Source organism: Neomonachus schauinslandi, chromosome 9 (genome assembly GCF_002201575.2).
Source record: "Neomonachus schauinslandi chromosome 9, ASM220157v2, whole genome shotgun sequence".
NCBI classification, from domain to species: domain Eukaryota; kingdom Metazoa; phylum Chordata; class Mammalia; order Carnivora; family Phocidae; genus Neomonachus; species Neomonachus schauinslandi.
Genome location: NC_058411.1, coordinates 95,655,815 through 95,682,958, shown reverse-complemented (window position 1 = coordinate 95,682,958; position 27,144 = coordinate 95,655,815). Strand labels below are relative to the sequence as shown.

The following is a 27,144-nucleotide window of genomic DNA, read 5'->3' as shown; positions in this document are numbered from 1 at the left end:
AGACTCAAATTAATAAAATCATGAATGAAAGAGGAGAGATCACAACCAACATCAAAGAGATACAAACTATTATAAGAACATATTATGAGCAACTATATGCCAGCAAATTAGATAATCTGGAAGAAATGGATGCATTCCTAGAGATGTATAAACTACCAAAACTGAACCAGGAGGAAATAGAAAACCTGAACAGACCCATAACCAACAATGAAATTGAAGCAGTCATCAAAAATCTCCCAACAAACAAGAACCCAGGGCCAGTTGGCTTCCCAGGGGAATTCTACCAAACATATAAAGAAGAATTAATACCTGTTCTTCTGAAGCTGTTTCAAAAAATAGAAATGGAAGGAAAAGTTCCAAACTCATTTTATGAGGCCAGCATTACCTTGATCCCAAAACCAGACAAAGACCCCATCAAAAAGGAGAACTACAGACCAATATCTCTGATGAACAAGGATGCAAAAATTCTCACCAAAATACCAGCCAATGGATCCAACAGTACATTAAAAGGATTATTCACCACGACCAAGTGGGATTTATTCCTGGGCTGCAAGATTAGTTCAACATCTGCAAATCAATCAATGTGATACAATACATTAATAAAAGAAAGAACAAGAACCATGTGATCCTCTCAATAGATGCAGAAAAAGCATTTGACAAAGTACAGCATCCTTGATTAAAACTCTTCAGAGTGTAGGGATAGAGGGTACATACCTCAATATAATAAAAGCCATCTATGAAAAACCCACAACGAATATCATACTCAATGGGGAAAAACTGATAGCTTTTCCCCTAAGGTCAGGAACATGGCAGGGATGTCCACTATAACCACTGCTATTCAACATAGTACTAGAAGTTCTAGCCTCAGCAATCAGACAACAAAAAGAAATAAAAGGCATCCAAATCAGCAAAGTCGTCGTCAAACTCTCACTCTTTGCAGATGATAGGATACTTTATGTGGAAAACCCAAAAGACTCCACCTCAAAATTGCTAGAACTCATACAGGAATTCAGCAATGTGACAGGATATAAAATCAATGCACAGAAATCAGTTGCATCTATACACCAACAACAAGACACAAGAAAGAGAAATTAAGGAGTCGATCCCATTTACAACTGCACCCAAAACCATAAGATACCTAGGAATAAATCTAACCAAAGAGGCAAAGGATCTGTACTCAGAAAACTATAGAATACTCAAGAAAGAAATGGAGGAAGACACAAAGAAATGGAAAAACGTTCCATGCTCATGGATTGGAAGAACAAATATTGTGAAAATGTCTATACTACCTAGAGCAATCTACACATTCAATGCAATCCCTATCAAAATGCCACCAACTTTTTTTCAAAGAAATGGAACTAATAATCCTACAATTTGTATGGAACCAGAAAAGACCCCGAATAGCCAGAGGAAGGTTGAAAAAGAAAATCAAAGCTGGTGGCATCATAATTCTGGACTTCAAGCTCTATTACAAAGCTGTAATCATCAGGACAGTATGGTACCGGCACAAAAACAGACACATAGATCAATGGAACAGAATAGAGATCCCAGAAATGGACCCTTAACTCTATGGTCAACTAATCTTCGACAAAGCAGGAAAGAATGTCCAATGGAAAAAAAAAGTCTCTTCAACAAATGGTGTTGGGGAAATTGGACAGCCACATGCAGAAGAATGAAACTGGACCATTTCCTTACACCACACACAAAAATAGACTCAAACTGGTTGAAAGACCTAAATGGGAGACAGGAGTCCATCAAAATCCTTGAGGAGAACACAGGCAGCAACCTCTTCGACCTCAGCCGCAGCAACTTCTTCCTAGAAACATCACCGAAAGCAAGGGAAGCAAGGGCAAAAATGAACTTTTGGGACTTCATCAAGATAAAAAGCTTTTGGGGGCACCTGGGTGGCTCAGTCATTAAGCGTCTGCCTTTGGCTCAGGTCATAATCCCAGAGTCCTGGGATCGAGCCCTGCTTCAGGCTCCCTGCTTGGCGGGAAGCCTGCTTCTCTCTTTTGCACTCCCCCTGCTTGTGTTCTCTCTCTCACTGTCTCTCTCTCTCTGTCAAATAAATAAATAAAATCTTAAAAAAAAAAAAGATAAGCTTTTGCACAGCAAAGGAAACAGTCAACAAAACCAAAAGACAACGGACAGAGTGGGAGAAGATATTTGGAAATGACATATCAGATAAAGGGCTAGTATCCAAAATCTACAAAGAACTTATCAAACTCAACACCCTAAGAACAAATAATCCAATCAAGAAATGGGCAGAAGACATGAACAGACTTTGCACAAAGAAGACATCCAAATGGCCAAGAGACACATGAAAAAGTGCTCAACATCACTCGGCATCGGGGAAATACAAATCAAAACCTCAATGAGATACGACCTCACCCCAGTCAGAGTGGCTAAAATTAACAAGTCAGGAAATGACAGATGTTGGCGAGGATGTGGAGAAAGGGGAACCCTCCTACACTGTTGGTGGGAATGCAAGCTGGTGCAGCCACTCAGGAAAACAGTATGGAGTTTCCTCAAAAAGTTGAAAATAGAGCTACCCTACAACCCAGCAATTGCACTACCGGGTATTTACCCCAAAGATACAAATGTAGTGATCCGAAGGGGCACATGCACCCCAATGTTTATAGCAGCAATGTCCACAATAGTCAAACTATGGAAAGAGCCTAGATGTCCGTCGACAGATGAATAAAGAAGATGTGGTATATGTATATATAATGGACTATTACTCAGAAATAAAAAAAAATGAAATCTTGCCATTTGCAACAACGTGGATGGAACTAGAGGGTATTATGCTAAGCAAAATAGTCATTCAGAGAAAGATAAGTATCATATGATCTCACTGATACGAGGAATTTGAGAAACAAGACAGAGGATCATAGGGGAAGGGAGGGAAAAATGAAACAAGATGAAACCAGAGAAGGAGATAAACCATAAGAGACTCTTCATCTCAGGAAACAAACTGAGGGTTGCTGGAGTGGAGGGGGGTGGGAGGGAGGGGGTGGCTGGGTAATGGACACTGGAGAGGGTATGTACCATAGTGAGCGCTGTGAATTGTGTAAGACTGATGAGTCACAGACTGGTACCCCTGAAACAAATACATCATATGTTAATATAAAAATTTTTTTAAAAATTAAAAAAGAAAAAATTGAGAAACTTTTAGCTAGACTAACCAAGGAAAAGAGGTGCCCAAATCAGCAAAATTATAAATGACAAAGGAGACAATTGATATGTCAAAAATACAAACGATCATAAGAAAATACCTGTGAACAACTATATACGAACAAACTGGATGACCTAGATGCAATGGGAGACATTCTTATAAACATACCACCTACCAAGACTGAATCAGGAAGAAATAGAAAATTTGAACAGATTAATTACTAGTAAGGAGATTGAATCAGTAATCAAAAATTTCCCAACAAAAGCAAAGCTCAGGTCCAGATGGCTTCACTGGTGAATTTTACCAAACGTTTAAAGAATAATGCGAACTTTCTCAAACTCTTCCAAAAAATCAAAAAGGACTTATTTTACAAGGCCAGCATTATTCTGATACCAAAACCAGGAAAGGACACTATAAGAAAACTACACACCAATGTCCCTGATGAATATAGATGCAAAAATTCTCAATATAATAGTAGCAGACCAAATTCAGCAGCACATGAAAGGATTATTCACCATGATCAAGTGGGATTTAACCCTGGGATGTAAGGATGGTTCAACATAAACAAATCCATCAATGTGATACATCACAATAGAATGAAAGAAAAAAAGCACATGATCATCTTAACACAGAAAAAGCATTTGACAAAATTCAACATCCACTCATGATAAAAACTCTTAATAAATTAGGTTTAGAAGGAATGTACCTTAACATATTATAGGCCATATATGATAAGCTGACACAGCTAACATCATACTTATGGTAAAAGGATAAAAGTTTCCTTTAAGACTAAGAACAAGACAAGGGTGCCCATTCTCACTACTCCTATTCAACAAAGTACTAGAAGCCCTAGCCAGAGCAGTCAGGCAGGAAAAAGAAATAAAAGCCATCAGAACTGGAAAGGAAGAAGTAAAATTGTCTCTATTTGCATATGACATGATTTTATATATAGCAGCTTTATTTATAAAAGCCAAATTATGGAAGCAACCTAAGTGTCCATTGATAAATGAATGGATAAAGGAGATGTTATACATGTATACATGATAGAGTATTATTCAGCCATAAAAAAACAAAATCTTGCCATTTGCAATCACATGGATGGAGCTAGAGAGTATATAACACTAAGTGAAATAAGTCGGTCAGAGAAAGACAAATACTATATGATTTTCTCATATGTGGAATTTAAAAAACAAAACAAAACCAAAAAAATGAGCAAAGGAAAAAAGAGAGAGACAAACCAAGAAACAGACTTTTAACTTTAGAGAACAAATTGATGGTTACCAGAAGGGAGGTAGATGGGGGGATGGGTAAAATAGGCAATGGGGATTAAGGAGTACACTTGTGATGAGCACTGGGTAATGTATGGAATTACTGAATCACTATATTGTAACTATCACCTGTAACTAGTATAACACTATATGTTAACTATACAGGAATTTAAAATAAAAAAGAAAGAGGGGAAAAAAGAAAATCCTAAAGACTCCACCAAGCAACCGTTAGATGTAATTGATAAATTCAGTAAAGTTGCAGGATACAAAATTAACATTCAAAAATCAGTAGTGTTTCTATACACTAACAAAGAATTATCTGAAAAAGAAATCTCATTTATATCATCAAAAACAATAAACTTAGGAATAAACGAAACACATGTACAATGAAAACTATAAGATATTGATGAAGGAAATCAAAGAAGATACACATGAATGGAAAGGTATCGTGTGTTCATGGATTAGAAGATTATTGTTAAAATTTCCATACTACCAAAACAATCTATAAATTGAATGCAATCCCTCTCTATCAAGATTCAAATAGCACTTACTACAGAGGTAGGCAAAACAATCCTAACACTTATATAGAACCACAAAAGATTCCAAATAGCCAAAACAATCCTGAGAAAAAAGAACAGTGGGAGGAATCACACTTCCTGATTTCAAGCTATATCAAAAAGCTGTAGTAATTAAAATAGTACGGCACTGGCTTAAAAGCAGACACACAGACCAGTGGAACAGAATTAAGAGCCCAGAAATTGGGGTGCCTGGGTGGCTCAGTCGTTAAGCATCTGCCTTCGGCTCAGGTCATGATCCCAGGGTCTTGGGATCGAGCCCTACATCGGGCTCCCTGCTCAGCAGGAAGCCTGTTTCTCCCTCTCCCACTCCCCCTGCTTGTGATCCCTCTCTCACTGTGTGTCTCTGTCAAATAAATAAAATCTTCAAAAAAAAAAAAAAAAAGAGCCCAGAAATTAACCCACGCACATACAGTCAATTAATATTTCACAAGGGAGCCAAGAATACTCAATGGGAAAAGGATAGTCTTCTCAATAAATGGTACTGGGGAAACTGGATAGTCACATGTTAAAGAATGAAACTTGGTTCCTATCTTACACCGCTCACAAAAATTAAACTGAAATGGATTAAAGACTTAAATGTAAGACCAGAAACTCCTAGGAAAAAATATAGGAAAACAACTCCTTGACATGGGTCTTGACTATGAGTTTTTGGATATGACATATAAAACACCAGTAACAAAATAAAAAAAACAAGGGGAAATACATCAAACTAAAAAGCTTCTGCACAGCAAAAGAAATGATCAACAAAATGAAATTGCAACCTACAGAATGGGAAGAAGTAGTTGCAAACCATATAGCTGATAAGGGGTTAATATTTAAAATATGTCCAGAAATCATACAACTCAATAATAAAAAGCTCCACAAATAATCCAATTAAAAAATGGGCAAAGGACTTGAAGATATTTTCCAAAGATGATAGACTACAAATGGCTAACAGGTACATGAAAAGGTGCTCAACATCACTAATCATCAGGGAAATGCACATTAAAACCACAATGAGAAATCACCTCATGCTTGTTTGAATGGCTATCATCAAAAAGCAAGAGATAACAAATGATGGAGAGGATGTGGAGAAAAGGGAACACTTGTGCACTATTAGTGGGAGTGTACACTGGTAAAACCACTATGGAAAACAGTTTAGAGGTTCCTCAAAAAATTTAAAATACAACTATCATATAATCCAGTAATTCCACTTCTGTGAATATATCCAAAGGAAATGAAAATACCACATCAAAGAGATATCTGCAACCCCATGTTCATGGCAACATTATTTACAATAGCCAAGACATGGAAACAAGTGTCCATCAATGGATGAATGGATGAAGATGTTGTGGTATCATTGGCATATTATTCAGCCACAAAAAAGAAATCCTGCCATTCACAACATGGATAGACCTTGAGGGCATTATGCTAAGTGAAGTAAGTCAGAAAGAGAAAGACAAATACTGTGTGATCTTACTCATACTTAAAAAAAATTTTTTTTAAAAAGTCTTTTAAAAAATGCATAGAAAAACAGAAGGAAGGTGGTCAAAAGGCACAAACTTCCAGTTATAAGATAAAAAAGAACTAGAAATGTAATATACAACATGATAACTACACATAACTGTTGTATGGTATATTTGAAAGTTGTTAAGAGAGTAGATCCTAAGAATTCTCAATACCAGAAAAAAAGCTTTTCTGATTTTTTTGTATCACTATGAGATGATGGATATTAAATAAACTTACTGTGGCAATAATTTCACAATATACGTAAATCAAATCATTATGCTCTAGACAAACTTACACAGTGCTGTATGTCAATTATATCTCAATAAAACTGGGGGAAAAGATATCAAGATAGCAAATAAGCATATGAGGATGCTCAGTATCATTCATTGGTCATTAGGAATATGTAAAGTAACCACAATAAGGGGCGCCTGGGTGGCTCAGTTGGTTAAGCGACTGCCTTCAGCTCAAGTCATGATCCTGGAGTCCTGGGATCGAGTCCCATGTTGGGCTCCCTGCTCAGCAGGGAGTCTGCTTCTCCCTCTGACCCTCCTCCCACTCATGCTCTCTGTCTCTCATTCTCTCTCTCAAATAAATAAATAAAATATTAAAAAAAAAAGTAACCACAATAAGATACAATTAGTCACCCACTGGCACAGTGAAATGTAAAAGCCTGACTATATCAAACGCTGGTGAAGATATGGTATAGCTAAAACTTTCAAATGCTGCTGTGGGGAATATAAATTGTTAGAGCCTTTTGGAAAACAGTTTGGCAGTTGAATGTACATCTATAATAAAACTCAGAATTTAAATCTAGGTATTTACCCAAGAGAAATGAAAACAGATGTCTACACAAAGACTTATATGTGAATGTGCATTGCAGCTTTATTTGTAATAGCGATCACTGGAAACAACCCTAAGTCCATCAACAAGGTGGTATTGTTTGGTATATTTATACCAAGTGGAAAATTATTAAAAGTGAACTACTGTCACATGCAGCAATGGGATGAACTTCAAGATGTTCTAAAATAACTCAAGCTTCTTTCCCAACCTATTCCAGGGAATGGCACAATCTATCTGGTTCTGAAAATTAAAAATCAAAATGTCCTCTTGAAAGCTTCCCTTTCCCACAATCCCATATCCAGTCCATCACCATGTCCTAGTGATTTTTCTCTCTTCAGTGTATTCTGATACTTGGTTTCTCTCCATTTTTACCACTATCAGTTTAGGCCAAGCTACCTCATCATCTCTCACACCGCTATTCTTAACCAGCATCCATTCTTGCCCCCCTCCACACAACAAACAAAAACACTTTCCCGGTGCTCATATGATCATAGCATGGTCTCCCCCAACCTTGTTCAAAATAACCATGCAGTGGCTTTGTACTACTCTTTGGATAAAAGCCAAAATACTTAACACAGCCTAAAGGATCTAGATGGTTTGGCCTCTACCTATGTTTGAGGCTCATTTGATAACACTCCCTTCACTTCCATCCCTGACTTTCATGACCTTGTCTTTTTTCCTGCCACAGAGCCATTTTTTACATAGGATTCCTTTTGTCCATAATCTCTTCCTAGCATATAACTTGTTAATATTATTCAGATCTTAGCTTAGAATTACATTTTTTAAAAAGTATTCCTTGACCTGGTTACTTGCTCAAAGCACAGCTGCACCTCAGTTTTACTTGATGAATTGTCTAAATAACACACAGCTTCTCCACTACAAAATGCATGATTACACAGACCACATTTATTTTTTTTTATCACCTTTATACCTCCAGCCTCTAGTAAAGATCTAGCAGGTACCTAGAAGGTCCTCATAAATATTTCTAAATGAATGAAGAATTAGAAATTATCTGTTCCTAAATGAAGTAACATGGGCTTGGTGACATATTTTAAATGGACTACAAGCAAACCATCTAATCAAATGCTCTGTTTTTAAGAAGCATTCCAATTAAAGCATCTCATAGTTGTCTTTCCACATTCCTTCCTGCAGTGTGTTTCAGAGGCAATTACTACATTCAAGACACTGAGACACAGCAGTGAATGAAACAGTCAGAGTCCCTGCACTCAGGCAGCATCTAGTTTAACTTGACTGACTTTTCATTTCAAAAGTTACTCTAAGGCCAGATTACATGTTTCCTAACCTCTGTGGAGAATATATCATTTTTTAAAATAAATCCTTAACTTTTTTTTTTTTTTAAGATTTTATTTATTTATTTGACAGAGACAGACACAGCGAGAGAGGGAACACAAGCAGGGGGAGTGGGAGAGGGAGAAGCAGGCTCCCCGCAGAGCAGGGAGCCCGATGTGGGACTCGATCCCAGGACCCTGGGATCATGACCCAAACCAAAGGCAGTCGCTCAACCGACTGAGCCACCCAGGCGCCCAATCCTTAACTTTCTGATCACTATGAGGCAATCTTGTTCTATTTTATGGAAGACTTAGTATTTCTTAAACATACAGACCTGAATAATTTTAATTATCTACCTAATTATATGTCTAATCAGAATGAGAAGGTACAAAAAATTAAAATGGAAAAAACTATACCTCCTCACAAAAAACTTATATACAGACTAGACTACAAGGGAAAACTTAACCACATATGGCCAAAACATCCTTCAAAGACAAACGTTAGAAATGAAGCAAAATAGGGCGCCTGGGTGGCTCAGTTGGTTAGGCGACTGCCTTCGGCTCAGGTCATGATCCTGGAGTCCCGGGATCAAGTCCCACATCGGGCTCCCTGCTCAGCGGGGAGTCTGCTTCTCCCTCTGACCCTTCCCCCTCTCATGCTCTATTTCATTCTCTCTCTCAAATAAATAAATAAAAAATCTTTAAAAAAAAATGAAGCAAAATAATTGAAAAATTAAAAACTTAAGACTCATATTTTTTCAGAAATTTGACAAAGTTACATCTCAGAACTCTGATCTCAAAATGTCTACTTGATAGCAAGTAGTTACACAAAATGTTCTCCCACTATGTTTAAACTGATCATCCATAATGTAGACTTGGGATCAGAAATTTGTCTTCAACATATTTGTTTTTACAGTGTTGATGGTTTTAAACTACGTAATGAGGACTTGGTATGTCAATTTGCAAAATGGCTGATTAGGATTACTGTTGTCATGGAAACAAGTTTTTCCTTCTACTTCTCTAATGTGTGTGCTAAAACAGAGATCACATCTACAACCAAGAATTAGCAAATCCTGACATATACATGGTTATTCCATTTTATTTTCTTCAAAATCCCTTCAGAGTGAACCAAACTGGAAATAATATTCCAATAGCATGCTAATTATTGGCAAGCTATAAAGATGACTTCCTAACTTGTTCATTTAATAACTTCTATTCATAAATCCCCATCATCATACCATCATTGATGTCTCTTGAACATGAACACAGTCTGATCACAGAGCATAAACTAACTCACAGAAGAGATCTTAAAACTCTGTAGTCTCTGTAACATATCTGCCTTTGTTAAACATGTTGGAGGATTTATCAAGTTCAGTTTAGTTCTATGTCCTATTAAGTGTTATTAGTTTAATAGAAAATGTATCATCTGTGTATGTAATGAAGGTGGGTCCTAACTTCATCATCCGAGCCACTGTTAAATTATTCAATATTGTCCTAAAGGAGAGATTCCAATGGAGCATCACTTTTAGGCTGACATAGAACCAAAAACTAATAGCCAAAATGTATAGAGTATACAAAAGGTTTTCACACACAATACTTGAGCACTTATTCAACAGATATTTCAGGAATTGAGTGCTAATTCTATGCCAACCATTGGTTAGATACTGGGATACAAGAGTGATCCTTACAACTCTGTAACAGTGATTATCAAAATGTCGTCTCAGAACCAGTGGCTTCAGCATCACCCAGGGAACTGCTATTAAAACTAGTAAAAATAGGCCTCACCCCAGATCTACTAAATCTGAAACTTTGGGGGTGGGGCCCAGCAATATATGTTTTAACAAGCCTTCCAGGTAATTCTGATACATGCTCAAGTTTGAGAACCACTGCCCTGTAAAGTAGCCCTTTGCATTCTATATTAGAAAAGTGGGGCTCAGAGAAGGAAACAGACTTGAGATACCAAAGAGGCTTTTTCCTACCACTCATCCCCAGAGATTAGAAAAATGTCTGGCACATAATATGGGCACACAATAAAGATTTGTTGGATGAAAAAATGACTGAATCCTCCAAAGAGTTGTGCTATCACCCAATTATGGCAATAGCCCAGGCAATATAATCCTAACTTCTGGAAGATATACATATCAATAATGAACACACTTCTGAAAAGAGAAATGTTCACCATGACATCAAGAATTATAACTTAAAAACTAATTATTTTTGACTCTTGTAAAAAGAAGTTACCAAAGGTGACCACTACCAAAACTATTCAATTTTTCCATACCTTGTTATTTTGCCTTGATTTACTTAACTCCAGTTTATACTTTTCTGCCTCTTCTAGAGCTCTATTCAACCGAACTTCTGTAGCACTTTGATTACTGGCAGCCTGTTTTTGTAGTCTTCTTTTATTTTCTAATTCCTATATGGTAAAAGATATATGGAACATTTATAAATATAAGTTCTCTCTATTATTCTGCAACGTTTTCCATTTCCATATTCCTTGCTTTCTCCCAAATTTTACACACACTTACACACACACACACACCCAAAGTTTGGGGGCTGAGCACCGAGTGACAGAGGGCTCAGAGAATTCTTACCCTGAATTGGTATTAGAAAGATATATCCTTAAAGATGTAGTCATGAATTAGGCTTTCAAATTACTTTTTGTTTGGAATTTTCTATCTCTTTTTATATAGTATAGAGGTCCTCTATACTTATTTTATAAGCAACTCTTTGTCACTATAGCTCTTCCTTTGGGAACCTCCCCAAAACAGCTATGTAAGGCATAAACGCTCATAAATACTGTGTTTGTATAAACCTAACAAAGTGTATCATATAAGAAATATTTATTAAAAACAGAGCATTCTACATTAGCCTTACAGGGAAAGTCCCAACTCTTAGCAAAAACAACAGATCTTATGGATTCATATTCTACATCTTGGGGTAGGTTTAGACTTGCATTTCTGCAAATATTCTAAGAGATGCTGTTGCAGAGAGTCTACAGAAGAAACATGAACATGTAGGATAAACTCCAAACTCTACCATAACCTGGCACTATAATCTCATCTGCAAGATGTTACCTTCAGATATATCTCCCAAACAGCTATGATGTTTCTTGCCTCTGAACCTTTGCTCATCTCATGCTCTTCCTTCTGCCCTGATCCCTCCTCCCTGCTCATTTTTACGTAGCCCGCACCTATCCATCCTTTAAGACTCAACGAGGAGTGTACATGAGGGTTTTACCTCCTCCAAGAAGCCTTCCCTCATTATCTTTCTCATTCTCCTCCCAGGTTGGATTAGGTACCCTTTCTTCAGAGCTCCTACAACACCTTGACACACATATAGCATATGTGTGCTGTGCAGAACTGAAACTATCTATTTACTTCATTTTCCCCACAATTAATGTAAGCTCATTGAGGATAGAAACAGTGTGAATTTCTGTATTCCCAGAACTTCAGTGGCATAGAAGAGGCACTAACGACATGTTTATTCAACTGAATTTATTTTGTACTTAAATCACTCTTCTTTGCATCCCCTACAATACCTAGTACAGAGCCTTATATACAAGAGATATTCAATAAATATCATGGAATTAAAATGATGCAGTTAAAAATACAGTTCTCTGTTTTCTTCCATAAATTTTTTTCTCCTGGCTGTATCACTGTGTTTTATTTGAAAACTGATCTCCCTGACCCTAAGTAATTAAGGGCAAAACAACACACAACAAAACACATGCTGCTCTTTATGTGGGTTTTTAAACAAATCAAACTGTGTATGAATACCATCTGCTATCACCAGCCTTCTTCACAGCTTTGTGGGTGGTAGCTACAGTAAGAGCAAGCTTGATTTATCTCACTGTTCACATGGAAAAGGCAGAAATTCTCCTTAGCTACAAAGTCCACAATTCTAGCTGCCTCATTTCAGCCTCCACCTATAAGATATGAAAATAAATCTTTGCCCTTCTCTTTCCTGCTGGTAACTTTGTAACCTACTTCACAGAAAAATGAAAACCATCCAACACCACATTATGTTCCTCTACCCATGAATCAATATGGCCCCCTTCTTGGGAGAAGTGAAAAACAAAAAACGTTAGAAAAATAATATATGAAATAAAGTATTCCTATATGAGCAAATCCACTAAGGAAAGGGAAAACCTTACCAAAAACTTGAAAACATTTCTGTTTTCAGTCACACTCAAGTACTTTTTACAAAGTGCAGACAAGATACCAATATTTTTTATGAGAGAGCTTATAAGCTGAAAATAATAAAGTACATCTATTGTTACCAAAAAAAAAAATTAAGCAGTTTACATGTTAGAGAAAAATTTTAGGAAAGATTTCAAACCTTGAATTTTACATTAGCTTTAAAAGAAAAATCTAGATAGCCTAAAGGAATTAAAATCTCACTTTAAAACTCAATTACTATGAGATCCAATGAGAAATAATTTGCCATCCTCTCTTAACTTTTAAAGCATTCCTAAGGAACTGGGAGAAGGCAAGAATAGAGAGAGCTATGTATTAGTAGCCACAGCACTGACAAAATGGTAGCAAATGCTTTAAGAGTAACACAAATTGTCACAGTAAGTCAGAAGAGGAATAATCAGATGAGGACAAATAAATGATCAGATAAGGTTCTAGAAATAAGTGGCTAAGGTACAAAAAGCAATAAACTTGGGGTCAGAGAACCTATGAGCTGTGGTAGTCTCAGTTTCCATATCTGAAATTGGTGGTAATGATAGCTATGCCTAGTTACTTGTTCATATTTATTGAGCACTTACTATGTGCCAGGTACTATTTTACATGAATGATGGGCACACAAAATTAATATATACAATGGATAATTAAGTAGTACACCATGAAACCTAAGCTGGGGGAGAAGGGAATAAAGAACTGGGGGGAGGTGCAGATCTATAGAATAAAAACACATGACTACACACAACTATCATATGTATGTGATAGCAATTTGTAAACTATATACTATTAAACAAAGGTAAGGACCATTAATATCATGGCTTTGCAGGATACATACAGGCAAAAATTTAAAAGCTTTCTTTGCAAGATAAGGACGTGAAAAAATTAAGAAAATGCTTTTGAGGAGTTTTGCTATAGAAAAAAAAACAAAAGCATCTTTAGGAAATGATACAAACCTCAATTTTAGCTGGAGTGAAAGATAAAAAGAGAGCAGACTTTTTTTTTTTAAGTGAGTTACTAATATTAATAAGCATGTTTGTGTGACATAATCCATGGTCAGAGAAACTTGTGGAGTGTACCTACTGACTTTAATTTGACCAAAAAACAAAACAAAGCAGAGATTAAGGCTTCCACCCTTGATCAAATAATAAGAACTTAACATAAAAACACACTGTAAACAACTAAAAAAAACATTAAATAACTATTTAGAGATAAAGGAAAACGGTAGGATTATGATTACTGAGAGAAGAGAAATAAATGGAGTAGTCCTACAATCACCCCAGCATTCTGCCTGGAGGCAATATCCACACTGTGGGTATAAGGAGGAGAAAATACAAACAGAACCAAGGTCTGCCGAGCTGAGGAGACAGAGATGGAAGTTGGAGGAGACTGAAGCAGCTGAAATTTCTGAGAAGGGTTCAAAAAAGGAGGAACTCCATTAGGAGGGAGCTTCATGAATCTACACAGGGTATCTTTTGAATATACTGAGGACTAGGCCACACCTAGTGGCTACTCTAGACCAACCCCGGCCAAACTTAAAAACAGGCCTTAAAGGGACTAAACTGACAAATAACTACTTGTGTTCAAAGAGTACATTAAATACAGCTACTCAACAATATAATATTCACAATGTCTAGCATCCAGTATAAAATCACTAACTAAACCAAGAAGCAGAAAAATGTGATTGATATCCAGAAGAAAAATTCAATAGAAACAATCCATAAATGAGAAATATGATGGATACAGCAGACAAGACTGTCAAAACAGCTATTTTAATTATATATGTTAATATAATGAGGACATAAATTCAGAATATAAAAAAATCAAATGGAACTTCTACAGATGAATAATGTATCAAAATGAACATTTCATTGGTTAAGAGCATATTAGACACTGCAAAGAAAAGATCAGTGAACTACTGAAGACAGCAACAGAATCTATTCAAATAAAAAATATAAGGGAAAAAAGGCTAAAAACATCAGTGACCTAATATCACTAATACATTATCAGTGGGATAATATCAAGTGGCCTAACAAAAGTATAATTGAAGTTACAGGTTGGGGGAGGGAGAGAAGGGGTACAGAAAAAATACTGGAAGAAATAATAGCCAAACTTTTCCAAATTTGATGAACATTATAAACCCACAGATTCAAAAAGTTCAACAAACGGGCGCCTGGGTGGCTCAGTTGGTTAAGCGACTGCCTTCGGTTCAGGTCATGATCCTGGAGTCCCGGGATCGAGTCCCACATCAGGCTCCCTGCTCAGCAGGGAGTCTGCTTCTCCCTCTGACCCTCCTCCCTCTCATGCTGTCTCTCATTGTCTCTCTCGCAAATAAAGTCTTAAAAAAAAAAAAAATTAAAAAAAAAAAAAAGTTCAACAAACTTTAAGCCAAATAAACACTCCCCACACAAAACTGAGAAAACACATCATTATGAAATTGCTGAAAACCAGTAACAGAGAATGTCTTAAGAGCAAAGATAAAAGATACAAATATACAAAGGTAGAAAGAAAAGAATTACTGTGAACTTTTTGTCAGAAATGACATAACCCAGGGGCACCTGGGTGGCTCAGTTGGTTAAGCGACTGCCTTCGGCTCAGGTCATGATCCTGGAGTCCCGGGATCGCGTCCCGCATCGGGCTCCCTGCTCTGCGGGGAGTCTGCTTCTCCCTCTGACCCTCCCCCCTCTCATGCTCTCTCTCTCTCTCATTCTCTCTCTCAAATAAATAAATAAAATCTTTAAAAAAAAAAAAAAAAAAGAAATGACATAACCCAGAGAACAATGGGATGATATCTTCAAAGTACCAAAAGAAGATAGACACTGGGGCGCCTGGGTGGCTCAGTTGGTTAAGCGACTGCCTTCAGCTCAGGTCATGATCCCAGGGTCCTGGGATCGAGCCCCGCATCGGGCTCCCTGCTCGGCCAGAAGCCTGCTTCTCCCTCTCCCACTCCCCCTTCTTGTGTTCCCTCTCACGCTCTCTCTCTCTCTGTCAATTAAATAAACTTTTTTTAATATTTTTTTTTTTTTAAAGATTTTATTTATTTGACAGAGAGAGATACACAGCGAGAAAGAGAACACAAGCAGGGGGAGTGGGAGGGGGAGAAGCAGGCTTCCCGCAGAGCAGGGAGCCCGATGTGGGGCTCGATCCCAGGACCCTGGGATCCTGACCTGAGCCGAAGGCAGACGCTTAATGACTGAGCCACCCAGGCGCCACCAATATTTTTTTTTTTTAAGATTTTATTTATTTACTTGACAGAGAGAGAGAGACAGTGAGAGAGGGAACACAGGCAGGGGGGAGTGGGAGAGGGTGAAGCAGGCTTCCCGAGGAGCAGGGAGCCTGATGCAGGGCTCGATCCCAGGACCCCGGGATCCTGACCTGAGCCGAAGGCAGACGCCTAACAACTGAGCCACCCAGGCGCCCCTAAATAAACAAACTTAAAAATCTTAAAAAAACAAAAAACAAAAAAACAGAAACTTCCAATTGGTAATTCTCTATCTAGTGAAAATATCCTTCAAAAATTGAAGGGGGTCCAAACACACACAAGTGCATACTGAACTGGTGAAATCTGAATAATGCCTGTGGATTACACCAATGTCAATTTTCAGGTTTTATTTTATTTTTTTAAAGATTTTATTTATTTATTTGAGAGAGAGAGAATGAGAGAGAGCAAGCACATGAGAGGGGGGAGGGGCAGAGGGAGAAGCAGACTCCCCGCCGAGGAGGGAGCCCGATGCAGGACTTGGTCCAGGGACTCCAGGATCATGACCTGAGCCGAAGGCAGTCGCTTAACCAACTGAGCCACCCAGGCGCCCAATTTTCAGGTTTTAATACTGTGCTATTATTATGTTAGATGCTATTAATGAGGGATACTGAATGAAGGATCCACAGGACCTCTATCATTTTTGCAGCTTCCTGTGAATCTGTAATTTTCAAAATAAAAAAAAATTAAGTAAGGAAAAACACAGTCTTTTTTCAAAGAAACAAAAACAAGGAATCCGTGACTAGCAAACTTGCACCACAAAGATTGAAAGGGTAGTTATTTCAAGCAGGCATATAGAAAAACAGATTGAAAGAATGAAGAATACAAGAAATGGCAAATATAAAAGGCATTTTCATATGTTAAGCTCTTTAAAATATAACTATTTAAAGAAACACTGTGGGATTTAGGACATTTAAAAGTAAAAGCATAAAGGAAAGGGGGAAGAAATAGAATACACTGTTGTGAGGATCTTATATGTGAAAGAATATAACATGATCTGAAGGTAGACTGTGGTATGGTAAATATGTTGTGTTTTATATAATGCAATTTACGCATATAAGTATGTTTTATGTTTTTTGAGTTAAATGTAACATAAAAATATAAGAGACATAGCCAACAGTGGAGGAAAAAAACAAAATACTAAAAAATATTCAATTCAGAACAGGAAAAAAGTAACAAGGAACAGTTAGAAAAAACAAGACACGAACAGCAAGATGATAAATTTAAATCCGAACATCAAAAATTGCATTAATCTAATTGGTCTGAACATGCCAATAAGAGAGAGAGACCATCGAAGTGGATGAAAAAGCAACACCCAGCTATATACTGGCTACAACAAACCCATTTTCAATATAAAGACAGATGAAAAGTAAAAAGTTGAAGAAAGATATACCAAGCAAACATGAAGTATAATAAAGCTGGAATCACTACACTAATATCAGACAAAGTAAGCAGACTTTGGAACAAAGAATGTTACTAGAGATTTTTAAAAAGTATTTCATAATTATAAAGAAGCGTTAATCAAAAACACTATACTCCAGGGGCGCCTGGGTGGCTCAGTCGGTTAAGTGGCTGCCTTCAGCTCAGGGCATGATCCCAAGTCCTAGGATCGAGCCCCACATTGGGCTCCCTGCTCGGCGGCGAGCCTGCTTCTCCCTCTGCCTGCTGCTCCCCCTGCTTGTGTTCTGTCAAATAAACGGATAGAATCTTTAAAAAAAAAACAACAACAACAACAAACAAACACTATACTCCTAAATGTGCAGGCATCCAAAACAGAGACTAAAAATACATAAAGCCAAAACTGATATAAATGAAAGGAGAAATAGACAAATCCACAATTCTAGTCAGAGATTACAGCACTTCTCTCTCAATAACTGACAGAAAACTTGAACAACACTATCAACAAATTTGCCCTAATATTTATAGAACACTCCATTCAACACAGCATACTATATATTCTTTTCAAATTACATTAAGTATTCACCAAAAGAGGCCAAATGCTGGTCTGTAAAACTAGTCAAGATAAATTTTAAAAGAATGAAATCATAAAGTGTATGTTCTCACACCACAGAATTAAATTAGAAATTAACAGAAAGACATGAAAAATCCCCAATTATTTAGAAATTAAACAGTACACTTCTAAATAATCCAAATGGTCAAGAAAAATAGAAGAAAAGTAGAAAACACTTTGAACTTAAAATAAAAAGACAACATCAAAATTTGTGGAATGAAGATAAAGCAGCACTTAGAGGAAAATTTATAGCTTTAAAATGCTTATGTAAGAAGAAAAGTAGAAAATCAATGGTCTAAACTTCTACCTTAAGAATCCTGAAAAGAAATTAAACCCAAATAAGAGTGAAGGAAATGCTAAAGGATAGAAAACTGACAAAAAGAGCAAAGTCAATGAAGCTAAATCCTGACTCACGGAAAAGTTCAATGAAATTGGTATGTATCTAGCTAGACTGATAAATAATAAAAGAGAAAAGAGAAATTATTAATATCAAGAGTGAGACAGGTGTCATTAGTACAGATAATACAGGCATTATAAATATAATAAAGGAATATTAAGGACAAATTTATGCCAATAAATTTGATAGATGAGATGGAAAAATTTCTTAAAAAACATAAATTATCAAAACTAACTCAAAAAGTAATAAAAAATCAAAATAGACTCATCCACCAAATAAACTGAATTGATCATTAGAATCCTTCCAAAAAGAAAAGTCCACTCCACGTGGTTTTATTGATGACTTACATCAAAATATAGATCAATGAACATACAGATCAATGTAGCAGAATAAACAGTCTAGAAATAGACCCACATATATGGTCAAAATTCATTTTCTTAAAAAAAAATATTCATTTTCTACACAGGTGCCACGGTAATTAAATTGAGAAAGAATAGTATTTTCAACAAATGCTGACTGTATGAAAAATAAACTTTGACCTTTATTCTCATATAAACAAAATTAACTTGAAACAGATTACAGATATATTTATATACTATATAAATGTATGTATACACACACACACACAAAGGCTAAAACCATAAAACTCCTGTATGAAGACATGAAGATTTTCTCCCATGAGGTGGGCAAAGATTTCTTGAATAAGATGAAAAAAGCACAAACTAGAAATAAGATAAAATAAAATAAATAAAATATTGGAATTCATCAAAATTTAAAACTCTTTTGAAAAACACTGTTAAGAAAATAAAAAAGCCAAGTAAGATTGGAAGAAACTATTCACTATATATTCTAGCAAAAGAATTATATAAGAACTCCTACCTCAACTCAATACGTTTTTAAATGGGCAAGAGGTTTGAACAGACAAAAGAAGATATATGAGTGGCCAATACACATATGAAAAGATGCTCAAGATCAATAGTTATAAAGGAAATACAAATTAAGCCATAATGAGATGCTAATCTTCTGCCCCTCTAAAAGGGTTAAAATTCAAAAGACTGACAATACCAAGTGCTGATAAAGATACAGACTAACTAGAACTTTCATATATTGCTGGTGGGAATGAAGGATGGTACAATTACTTTGGAACAGTTTGGCAGTTTCTTATTAAGTTAAACATCAGTTTCTGTAACACCCAGAAATTCTACTCTTAGGTATTTATCCAACATCATGAGTGATGTTGGATATGCCTGTATAAAAACGTGTCTATATAAAAATTTGTATATGAAAATTCATAGTGGCTTTATTTCTAATAGTCCAAAGTTGGAAATAACTCAAATGCCTACCGACTGATGAATAAACAAAATGCAGTACATCCATAAACAAACACTACTCAGCAATATAAGGGAATGAACCACAAAATACACATTAATGAATCTCAAAACCATTATGCTGACCAAAAGAAGCCAGCCATAAAAAGTACATACTTAGAAGTCCATCTATATGAAATTCTAGGACAGGGAAAACTAGTCTGTAATGAAAGAATGCAGATCAGTGGTTGGGCCATGGTTGGAGACTGCAGTTTTAAGGGAAGGGAGACAAAGGAAATTTTGGGGAGATGATAGAAATTTTATCTTGATTGCAGTGGTGGTTATAAGGATATACTATTTTATCAAAGCACAGTGAATTCTACAATTAAAACAAGTATATTTAATTGTATTTATTTCTCAATAAAGTTGATTTTAAAACAGATCATTAATTGAAAAACAAAATTCAATGCTGAAATAAAATGTTTTCTGCTTTTATGTTTTAGAAATGGCTCTACCTGTTAGTGTAAGTTAATATGCACAGTAATTTTTTAAATAGCTGGCTTTTATAGGTTTATAGAAGCAATTCCATCAAACTCAAGCTCTGTTTTGCATTTCTATCAACTGTACATTGAGGTTTGTTTTTAGAGATAGATAGTGAGCAGAATTAGCAAAAAAAAGATTCAATCTTGAGTTCCACATAACCCATGAGAGTTGTTACACCTCTCTTCCTGGTAGGTAGATAAGGACTCAAGATGGGAAGTTCCGAGCTAATGAAAGTCATAAAAATCTTCAGATAGTCTATGTATCATAACAGCTCAGAACACGCATTATGACTCAAAGGTTTCAAATATTTAACTATAAACAGCAATGAGATTTTGTAATAGCTGTGTGTTTAAGACCATTTAATTTTGAGGGGTTGGAGAGTCTACATGATCTGTAGGAAGAACACAGACTTTGGAGTCAGACAAACATGGTTTGAATCCTGCACTGCCACTACCTGTATGACCCTGGGCACTTTGTTTAACCTCTCAGACTCAGTTTCTCTTTCTGTAAAAGGTTTTGCCTAGCATAGTACTCAAAAAAAATGTTAGTTCCATTTCTGCCCATACAAAGGTAGAGTTATAATCAATGTAGTCTTTTGAGAACATTAATCTATTGATAGAGTACAAGATACAATGGATAAGAAAAAGAGAAAGGACATAAAATAACCAGTGAGGAGGATTCAGAAATAATAATAGCTTGAACCAAGAAGGGGCAATGGAAATTGAAAAGAAAAAATGAATGCAAAACATTTGAAGAATGCATAGGATGGTACGGTATAAAGGCCAGGAACAAGAAGAGAATCAAAGATGTAGGCAAGGTTTCAAGATTATGTGAAATGATAATGATGATATGACCAGAAACTTGGTAGCATATGACAAATGATAAAGTATCATGACAAATAAAAATACAGGTTTCCCAGATACAACAGGTTTTTTCTTAGAACACTTGTCTAACAGATGTAGTGAAAAGAAGGGCCACATGCACCCCAATGTTCATAGCAGCAATGTCCACAATAGCCAAACTGTGGAAAGAACCAAGATGCCCTTCAACAGACAAATGGATAAAGAAGATGTGGTCCATATATACAATGGAATATGACTCAGCCATCAGAAAGGATGAATACCCAACTTTTACATCAACATGGATGGGACTGGAGGAGATTATGCTAAGTGAAATAAGTCAAGCAGAGAAAGTCAATTATCATATGGTTTCACTTATTTGTGGAACATAAGGAATAGCATGGAGGATATTAGGAGAAGAAAGGGAAAAATGAAGGGGGAGGGAGTTGGAGGGAGAAAGAGCCATGAGAGACTATGGACTCCGGGAAACAGAGGGTTTTAGAGAGGAGGGGGGTGGGGGGATGGGCTAGCCCGGTGATGGGTATTAAGGAGGGCACATACTGCATGGAGCACTGGGTGTTATTCGAAAACAATGAATCATGGAACACTACATCAAAAACTAATCATAGTATGGTAACTAACATAACATAATAAAATTTAGTTAAAAAAAAAGAACACTTGTCTATATTTTTTAGACCAACATATGAACCACATAATGTGAACCACATATGTAATTTTAAAGCAGCTACTTTAAAAAGAAACAAGTGAAATTAATTATAATGCTATAGTTCACTTACCCCAATATATCCAAAATATTTTAATATGTAATCAATATAAAAATATTACTTTTTTATTATTTATTAAGGCTTCGAAATCTGGCATTTATTTTAAACTTACAGCATGTCACAATTTGGACTAGCCACATATAGTGAGCTACCATATTGGATAGTACTGGCTTACACTATTAGATATCATAATTAATTTTGATTTCCAGATATATAGGTAATCAAAATGTGGTATATCCATTCAATTTTACACTACTCAGTAATGAAAAGGAACAGACTACAACATGGACTAACCTCAATTGCCTTATGCAAATGAAAAAAAACAGACTCAAAAGCCTACTAAGTAACTCTATGTGATTCTAATTACCTGATATGCTGGAAGAGGCCAAAATATAAGAACCGAAACCAGATCAGTGGTTGCCTTAGACTGGAAGTAGGAGGATGACTTGACTAAATTCACAAGGGAATTTTTAGGGATGGTGGAACTGTTCTGTATCTCAATTATGGCACTAGTTATATGACTATGTATTTGTCAAAACTCACAGAACTGTATAATTAAAAAGGGTGATGTACTGTATACAAATTTTATCTCAATAAAGCCAATGTTAAGAAATTTATTATCAGAAGATAATGCTAATTATACAAGACCAATGGGGCGCCTGGGTGGCTCAGTTGGTTAAGCGACTGCCTTCAGCTCAGGTCATGATCCCGGAGTCCCGGGATCGAGTCCCACATTGGGCTCCCTGCTCGGCGGGGAGTCTGCTTCTCCCTCTAACCCTACCCCCTCTTGCCCTCGCTCTCTCACTCTCTCTCTCTCAAAAAAAAAAAAAAAAAAAAAAAATTATACAAGACCAAAATGGTCAAAAATATGCTTTTACATGAATACACTAAAGAAAAATATAGAAATGAAGGCATAATTTCTTACTCCCTAAATCTCTTATTTTACATAATTTTTATAAGTCTTACAAAGTAATACCATACAGTATGTTTTATTTTTATTATCTCAATGGTACATTAATATAAGTTTGTTTAATGGGATAGCTTATTTAAAATGTATTATCCCATTACATTTGACACCAAAAGCACAAACAACCAAAGGAAAATTAGATATGCTGGGCTTCAAAATCAAAAAATTTTGTGCTTCAAAGGACACTGTAAAGAAAATGAAGAGACAACCCAAAGAATAGGAGAGGTATTTAGAAATCATGTATCTGATAAGGGACTTGACTCTAAAATATATAAAAAACATTTACTACTCAATAATTTAAAAATTCCAATTTAAACAATGGGCAGAGGATCTGATCAGACATTTCTCCAAAGAAGATATAAAAATGGCCAATAAACATATGAAAAGATGCTCAACATCTTTAGTTATCAGAGAAATGCAAATCAAAATGATGCGATAACCACTTCACATGATTAGAATGGCTATAATCAAAAAGATAATCTAACGTGTTGGTGAGGATGTGTAGAAAATGGAACCCTTACACACTACTGTGGAAATGTACAAATGGTACGGCTAGCTTGGAAAATAGTTGACTGTTTTTCAAAAGGTTAAACACAGGGTTCCCATATGATCCAATGATTCTACTCTTAGGTATATACCCAAGACAAATGAAAACATATGTCTACACAAAAACTTGTATGTTAATGTTCACAGCAGCATTATTCAAAATAGCCCAAAAGTGGAAATAACACAAATGTCCATCAACTGATAAACAGATGTGTTTTATCCATATAACAGAATATTACTTTATAAAAAGGAATGAAGTACTGATATGTACTACAACGTGGATGAACCTCAAAAACATTCTTAAACAAAAGATGTCAGTCACAAAATACCTCATATTTTATGATTCTATATATAGAATGTCCAAATGTCCAAAATAGGCAAATCTATCAACAGAAAATAGATTAGAAGTTGCCTAGAGCTGGAAGGGACTGGGGGAAGAGGGTTGGGGTACAGTGGCTAAAGGGTATGGAGTGTCTTTCTTTAGGGTGATGAAAATGTTCTAACATTGATCATGGTGACAGCTACACAACCCCCGAATATATTAATAAGCCACTGAACCGTATACTTTAAAAGGGTGATTTGTATTATATGTGAATTGTATTTCAATAAAGCTATTAAAAAATATTCTTATATGGTGGAAGACTTTTTAGTAAATACTAACAAAATAACTGAACAAGCAAAAGTGGTGCCCACACAAATATGTAACTTTAATGTTTTATAGTACCTTTAACATTAGGTCCAGAAAAATAGCAAAATTACCTTTTCTACTGAAGACAGCTGTTGCTGTAATCCATCACATTTTTTATTTAGCTCTTCAAAAAGAGTTTTATATTTTTCTGTTTGAGACTGTTGCAAATTAATTGTTCGCTGCTGTCTCACACAATCTTCTTCAAAGTTTTTTATCTGAGACTTTAAATCCTGAATTTCACTTTCCTATAGTTAGGAAATTATAGATTATGTGAAAAAATGCACAAGGTTTGGTATCACAACATAAAGCAGAAAACAAAAAGGAGCTTCATATGATTTGAGATACTTATATTCACTTCACAAAGAAAAACAAACTGCATTCCATTTTTATCTTCAAAAATGGAAGTCAGGGGGCGCCTGAGTGGCTCAGTCATTAAGCATCTGCCTTTGGCTCAGGTCATGATCCCAGTGTCCTGGGATCGAGCCCCGCATCGGGCTCCCTGCTCCGCAGGAAGCCTGCTTCTCCCTCTCCCACTCCCTCTCCCACTCCCTCTCCCACTCCCTCTGCTTGTGTTCCCTCTTTCACTTTGTCTCTCTGTCAAATAAATAAATAAAATCTTAAAAAAAAAAAAATGGAACTCAGATGTTTTATTTTTATTTAAGAGCTTACATTTGTAAATCTTATACAGAAAATTCTAACTGCTAACAAGTATTTAATATTCTTTAGCTGTGAAAATTCAACATCTCAAAATAGAATAAAATTTAATATTTACATATAATTCAAAATTTAACTGTAAATTACATCTCAATGAATATATTTTAAAAAATAACTGAAACTGCTCCTAAAATATCTTTGAATATTAGAGGATTTATTTTGATAGGTTTTTACCTTTTTATTGCATTCATATACAACATTATCCAATTCTTCCTGCATAACACGGAGTTTGGCCTTTAAAAATCTGTTCTGGGCTTCTGTGGATTTAAATAATTACATTTATTGTCTTTCACTGAATCTAAGATGCCACCAATTGCAAGACAGACCATTATTTTATGAGGAAAAAATGTTCAAGATGGGGAATTTAACAGGAGATCCCTGTCTGAGAACACTAAAGACACTAAATACCCATACTATAAAGATAAATGAAAAACAAATCCACCCAACAGAAAGGAACTCTTCATATCTCAACCTGGAACTGAGTAAAGAAGGGAAAAACAACAAAAACGTCTCCTGAGAATCTAAACCACAAGCCAGTACTCACGTTAAGTCTGCAGACTGAATTTGTCTTTACCAATGTGATCCAAAATACCTCAGTCAGAATTTAAAGTGGTTTCAGGTTGGTAACGTCCCCAGGTGTTTGGCAGAAACAAACATAAAACCTCTCTAGCAAAACCCAACTTCAATCTCAGCCACTGTGATTATAAAATACTAGTGATTGTAACACATATCCCGATTTCACGGAAGTTAAAATGTAGTCTATGTGCCTTAGAAGCAAAGAAACACACTTATCTTGAATAAACACCCTGAACTGTCTCTGAGGAGTCATTAGGATATATCCCAAAAGAGCACAAACATCTCCATATATACTTTCCACTCCAAAGCTCTTCTTACTAAATGTTCCCAGTGTTACCATGGAGCTGATTAACGATGACTGGCTCTAACCCACCTAGACCTGTCTAGCCTCAAATCTCCTTCAAGCTTCTCATGACACTCCAGGTTAGCACAGTATAGAAGGGAAATGATATATTTAAAAATGTGAAGTTTGCAGTAGTTGGTCTCTAAGGAGAAAGGAGGAAGAATGGGAGAGCATGACTTCGTCCATCTCTTTCTCTCCCCCAACTAACCTCAGTGTAACCAAGGAGCCGAATGCTCTCACCTGTGCAGGCCCATAGCATTAACCTCCCATCCCCATCTCCCTCTGACTTTAGTCTTACAGAGCAGTATGTGCTACTAAGCTACTTTTTTTTTTTAATCTTTTCATCTTGCCTGTACAGCCATTCAGGCAATCATCTGGAATAAGAGAAAACTCTGCCAGAAGGGAAGATACCTTGGCCAAAGGGTCTTTGGAAAGGGAAGGGAGGGAGACAAAGTGGCAGAGAGGTGATTCAGCAATAAAAAGAAACTAGCAATTTAAGGTAGTCTGTTTGTACTGGTTCTATGTATCTAAAAGCAGGAATATTCTAACAGGGCCATGGGTGAAGAACAGTCAATGTGTGACCACTGTGTCCTTGAAGGCATCTTGACAGAGACATAAAGGCAACTTCCTGCTTCACTTACCTTCTCTTCTGAAAAGTACCCCCAGAAAGTTTAGATAAGTCAGTAAATGTAATAAATTCATAAATGAATTGCTTTTATGACTAAGTAGCATGCAGCACAATAATCATTACACATATAAATTATTACGGTTTTCACAGAATCAAGAGAATTTTAAAGATACATCTTATGACCATCTCATACAAACTGCTAAATTTTGAAATGAAGAAACTGCTATTACAGAGAGGCTAAGTGGCTTGCCTGACGTCACAACTATAGTTCAGTATTAACCATGTTCAAATACACTCAATTGTCTTATTCTTTGTTTATAAACGCATAGGTAGCTCCTCATAAATTCAACAGTTCTAAAGGCATTACTGGTAACTAAATTCTGTTTTTGGATGATCTAAACTTAGTATTATTTTTCAAAGTGATATGCAGAGAACAAGTTTATAAGAAAGAAAATTACATTCATTAGAAAACTAATGTGATCATTTTAACTGAAGCCACATCAACCATTCATTTATACTTTTAACATGCAGTAAGTAGAATACAGTATCAACAGATGAAAGGAATTCAAAGAAACATTGGGTTTTAAAAATTATTTTAATGTGGGGCACCTGGGTGGCCCAGTTGGTTTAGCGTCCGACTCTTGATTTTGGTTCTGGCCATGATCTCAGGGTTGTGAGATGGAGCCCTGCATTGGGCTCTGCACTGGGCATGAAGC

At 36.1% G+C, this 27,144-nt stretch overlaps 1 protein-coding gene across 1 annotated transcript in view; it reads right to left on the bottom strand.

Annotated features, from left to right (window-relative positions):
* The window catches only part of TEX9 (testis expressed 9), a 53,785-nt gene that overhangs the window by 7,185 nt on the left and 19,456 nt on the right, over positions 1 to 27,144 (bottom strand). The window contains exons 8-10 of the mRNA XM_021693728.2: positions 25,056 to 25,138; positions 24,239 to 24,412; positions 10,920 to 11,054 (exon numbers count right to left, since the gene is read on the bottom strand). Of these exons, the coding sequence (XP_021549403.1) occupies positions 10,920 to 11,054; positions 24,239 to 24,412; positions 25,056 to 25,138 (392 nt within the window). The remainder of the gene's footprint in view (positions 1 to 10,919; positions 11,055 to 24,238; positions 24,413 to 25,055; positions 25,139 to 27,144) is intronic.